This window comes from Chaetura pelagica, unplaced genomic scaffold (genome assembly GCF_000747805.2).
Source record: "Chaetura pelagica isolate M959 unplaced genomic scaffold, ChaPel_1.0 scaffold243, whole genome shotgun sequence".
NCBI classification, from domain to species: Eukaryota; Metazoa; Chordata; class Aves; order Apodiformes; family Apodidae; genus Chaetura; species Chaetura pelagica.
This window is the reverse complement of record NW_009952712.1, coordinates 1377024-1382110: the sequence shown is the minus strand read 5'-3', so window position 1 is coordinate 1382110 and position 5087 is coordinate 1377024. Positions and strand designations below refer to the sequence as shown.

General features: G+C 51.9%; 1 protein-coding gene across 1 annotated transcript; it reads right to left on the bottom strand.

Annotated features, from left to right (window-relative positions):
- Positions 1-4179: 4179 nt before the first annotated feature.
- DIRAS3 (DIRAS family, GTP-binding RAS-like 3) lies at positions 4180-4859 on the bottom strand. The gene has a single exon (XM_009994569.1). It carries the CDS (start codon positions 4774-4776, stop codon positions 4180-4182), a length of 597 nt encoding a protein of 198 aa, XP_009992871.1. The 5' UTR covers positions 4777-4859.
- Between the last annotated feature and the right edge of the window lie 228 nt (positions 4860-5087).

Below are 5087 nucleotides of genomic sequence, written 5' to 3'. Positions count from 1 at the left end.
ATGCATAAATAGCTCTGTGAACAACATGTTGTCACTGCCTGGTGAAAAGCATGGAAACCTGCAGGGAAGGACAGGGCCTGGAACACAACAGCAGAGCTGCACCACAGATCAGGACCCTCTCCTTACCCCCAACAATTGCACCCCAATGCCTTTCATCAGAACATCTGCTGCTTTTTCATGTTTTGTTTGTTTAAAACCAGATCTGTTCACTGCACTTATTCAAAAAAAGGCTGAAGCCTTTACTTCCAACACATACTCTTTGCACTAGGAAACACTTTAAGGAAAATCATTATTCCTCTGTGAGGAATACGACTTCAGGAGGTGTGTAATGAACCCCTCAAATGGCACCTGCCAGAAGCAGGGATTACTTCAAGCACAGTTCTAGCAGATATTTACTCCTCAGCCCCTAAAAACAAGTGTCCCCAAGCAACATGGTATTTTTCACTCTGTTACTAACTATGGTAACATCCTCTACCCAGCTCCCTGGAAGTGTGTGAAGATGTTACCCTTTAGTTTAGGTTTGCATGGGCAGCCAACATCTTGACAGGCATCAGTTCAATTCAGATAAATCTCCCGTCTCACAAGATTGATGGATCACACACAGGCAAAGATCTGACTCCTTCAGTTTATATGGGGAAAAAAAGAACAATTATATGATTAATACAACCTGGAGAACTGTGTCCAACTCTGGGGTCCCCAAGACAAGAAGAACATGGAGCTGCTGGAGCAAGTCCAGAGGAGGCCACAGAGATGCTGGGAGGGCTGGAGCAGCTCTGGAGCCAGGCTGGGAGAGTTGGGGTGTTGAGCCTGGAGAAGAGAAGGCTCCAGGGAGACCTGAGAGCAGCTTCCAGTGCCTGAAGGGGCTCCAGGAAAGCTGGGGAGGGGCTTGGGACAAGGGCAGGGAGGGATGGGAGCAGGGGGAAGGGTTTCCAGCTGGAAAAGGGGAGCTGGAGATGAGATGTGAGGGAGAAATTCTGTGCTGTGAGGGTGGTGAGAGCCTGGCCCAGGTTGCCCAGGGAGGTTGTGGCTGCCCCATCCCTGGCAGTGTTGAAGGGCAGGTTGGATGGGGCTTGGAGCAGCCTGGGCTGGTGGGAGGGGTCCCTGCCCATGCAGGGGGTGGGACTGGATGGGCTTTAAGGTCCCTCCCAACCCAAACCAGTCCATGATTCTATTAACCTACAATACACCCCAACATAGACGACTTGCACAGCAGGAAAGGCGGCCACAGCAGGTGTCACTTGTTCCCAACCAGCTCCAGGCTGCTAGGATGGGACCTGGGGTGCTGATGACCCCACACCACCACCCTGTATTGCCAGAAGCACCTCAGCATCTCCACACAAGTCCCTCCACCACCCACACAGGCCCGTGGGACCTCCTCTTGTAGCCACCAAAGGCAGCTTGGAGGATCTGCCTGCAATTCTGCCCAGTGCAGGAGAGGCTGAGGCTGTATTTTTCTTACCTGTTGTTCCGTGTGCTCTGCCAGCCCCCAGTGATCTCCACAGCTCACCCAGGGAAGGCACCTCAGTGACTACAAAGCATCTCTGCTGGTGAATGATCAGAGGTACGTGCTGCCCTGCCTTGGCACAGGCACTTCCATGGAGGCAGTGGGAGCTACAGAGACATTATTAGGTCTCATGACATTTTAAATAGGCTTAAGTATAAAATGATATAGAGGGGTTTCAAAGGCTGGAATGGAACTGAAATAGCCTTTGCAATGAGAACTGCCAGATGCTAAAAAAGACCTGCAGAGAAGTGCTGCAAAACTGCTGGGAAGTGAAGGAACAGAGAGATCAAAACCCGTGCCTGAAGTTAAGAAAGGAAGAGTTATTTCCAAGTAAAGCTGTGTCTTCAGCTCCCCCTCAGCCTGACTCAGCCCTGCAGAGGTGGAGGTTCCACGCAGCAGTGGCACAGGGCACTACACCAGCCAGCACCACCAGCACAGCACTGGAAGCTGGTGGGACCTGCAGAGCAGGTCTTCAACAAAAGAAATCAGGTGTGGAGCCTTTGCACCAGCTGGCAACCCCACACTCTATTTTGGCAAGTAGGAGTAGCTTTTCAGTCAGCCCCCAGCACCCCTGCAGGACTAGCTGGGGTCTGAAGTCATAAGGAGCACGATTTCCTGCCAAATCAAGTGGCTTGAGAGCTGCAGGGGCAAACTCCCCTGGCACCCATGGAGCTGCCTGATCCCTTCTGCTTGTGCTGGAGGAGACTAGAAGAGCAGCTCCCGGGCAGACACGGGGGGCAGTGGAGCATCAGGAGCTGGCACTGATCACAAGAGTTGCTCCAACTTGTGAGACATGAACACGGACACAAACCTCACGGCTTCGTGTGTGGGGCTGCAGCTCCTGAGCAGATACTGGGTGAGAGAACAGGCCCTCCTCCAGCCTCCTGCCCAGACACCCAGCAGTTATTAATAGACACTCATGCTTTCAAACTAAGAAAGGCTATGTACTTCTCAGCATCTCCTGTTCCATAGTTCGTTCAACAATAAGAAACCGCTTCACTCAAGAAGGGCTATAAAAAGAAGTGATGCCTCCCTCCCAGGTCTCCTGTGCCAAGGACTCCCTTGCTGTGTGAAAATCAACCCCACAGCCCATGCCTGAAGCCCTTAAAGCCTTCTGCTTGGACCAACACAGACACAAAGTAGAAACATTCACAGAGTAGCAAATACTTACACTTATTTTCTTGAACTCTATCTCAGCCGTGCACTGCAGATGAGGCTGAACACACTCAGCTCTTGTTACCAACAGCCAAAAAGAAGGGGGGGGGGGAGGAAAAGATGAGGTTGAGTAAGCCCCTGCCTGCAGTCCTTGCATTTGTGGAAAGTGTCTGCTCAAAGTTTGCCAGGAGAAGATTCTGCTTTCAACACGCAGCTTCCAGGTGTGGCTGTTTCTTCCCAAAGCAGCGTTGCCCGGACCCACTTGTCACAGGTCCTCACTAAAACCTGAGCAACTTGGATAAAATAGCAGGGGGGGAGAAATCAATAACTAAGGGAACTCCTGGAAAATTGCAGAAGTAGCTTTAAAACCAGACTGGCAGCTAAGGAAGAGGCAGATCACTAAGATAACCAGCTACTACATCAACTGGTACTTACAACACCAGGATTACCTTCAAGGAGGAGGCAGCTCTTGCTTAGGGGTGCTGAGAAGCTCCCCTGGATTTGGAGCCAGAGGACATGGAACCCCTTGCCTCCATGAACAGGAGAAGGCAGAGTAAATCCAAACAGCCTGATGATATGCAAGTGCAGTTGTAATCACTCCCAGAGCTGCAGAAGTGTCAGGAACTGCACAGCACACAGGAGATGGAAGAAGAACAGCCTTGAGAAAGACCTGGGGGTGCTGGTCAACTGGAGCCCAGAAACCAGCCGTGTCCTGAGCTGCATCAAACAGGGATGGGATAAGGGGGAAGGATTTCCAGCTGGAAGAGGGAGATTGAGGTGAGACATCAGGAGGCAATTCTTTAGGGTGAGGGTGGTGAGAGCCTGGCCCAGGTTGCCCAGGGAAGCTGTGGCTGCCCCATCCCTGGCAGTGTTGAAGGGCAGGTTGGATGGGGCTTGGAGCAACCTGGGCTGGTGGGAGGTGTCCCTGCCCATGCAGGAGGTTGGAACTGGATGGTTTTTAGGGTCCCTCCCAAACCATTCCATGATTCTATGAAAACTTAACTTCCTCCATGAAAAAACTGCACCTTTGGTAGCCAAGCCAGCCTGTCTGCCAGCCATGGAAGCATCTGGAGCCACGTACATGCTCATTTGCAGTGCAAATGCCCATCTGTGTTAAAGACTGGCTCTGACCATTAGATTCCTGAAAACAAGCACACACATTGCAGACACCATGATTTAGTCCAAGCTAATAGGCTGGAAACCCTGAAAAACTAGTATGTACTCACAGGAATGGAGATGTTTGTTTCTGACTGATACTCTTCTCTTCCATAGACTTCTTGCATTAAAAAACTTGCAGCCAGATGTAATTGCTGACACTGAATGTTTATTGTTGTTTTTTAAAAAAAACCCCACACATGCAGAAAGCCATGCCCTTTAAAACCAACATATGATTCAGCAGGGATTTTAAAGAAAAGCAACAGCCTCCTAGGGCATGTATTCACCTGAAACCTCCAGCAGGGATGCATTGCCTGGGGTGCTCTGACTACACCCCCCAGGGGTGTGAGCCCAGCCCGAATCAGTCACATCACAGAGCACTTGCCTTGCAGTTTGTCCTTCTTCTTCTGCTGCTTGGATTTCTTGCCGTCCACCTGGAGACTGACAGTCCTCCTCTTCTCCAGATTCAAGAGCTCCTGGAAGAGCTCCTGCACGTTGTAGTTCATTTTGGCTGATGTCTCCATAAAGGAGCAGTTCCAGCGGCTGGCGAGCGCCTGCCCCTCGCTGGCATCCAGCTCCCTCTGGGTCTCATCACTCTTGTTACCCACCAACATGATGGGGATTTTCTGGACGTCCCCTTTGATCTGGCAGATCTGCTCGAAGATGGGCTGGAGATCTTCCATGGACTGCCTGCTGGTGACCGAGTACACCAGGATGAAAGCGTGCCCTTTGGAGATGGACAGCCTCTGCATGGCCGGGAACTGGTGGCTCCCCGTGGTGTCTGTGATCTGGAGGGTGCAGATGCTCTTGTCACAGCTGATCACCTGCCGGTACGTGTCTTCGATCGTGGGGATGTAGGTTTCCCTGAAAGTGCCCCTCACGAAACGCAGGACCAGGGAGCTCTTGCCGACCCCCGCAGCCCCGAACACGACCACCCTGTAGTCGTTGCTCTGCTCGGGCATGTTGGCTGCGCCGCGGGCCGGGGGGAGAGTCTGACCCAATAAAAACCCAACCGCCCGACTTCTTCAAGTTTACACCCCCCTCTGCGGAGAAGGGAGGGGAGAGAGAGGAGCAGGGGGGAGAGAAACCAACCGTTCACCTGGGTGATTTTACTGAAACGAGCGATGAAATGAGTCCCTCCCATCCCCTCCCTCCGCTCCGTTTCTTTGGTGATTTTTTTCTGGCGTTAAAGAGAAATGAACCGCTGTCCCTCCACCCCCCCCCATAAACACACCCACCCTTCACGTTATGAGAAGGGAAAACGCATTCACCT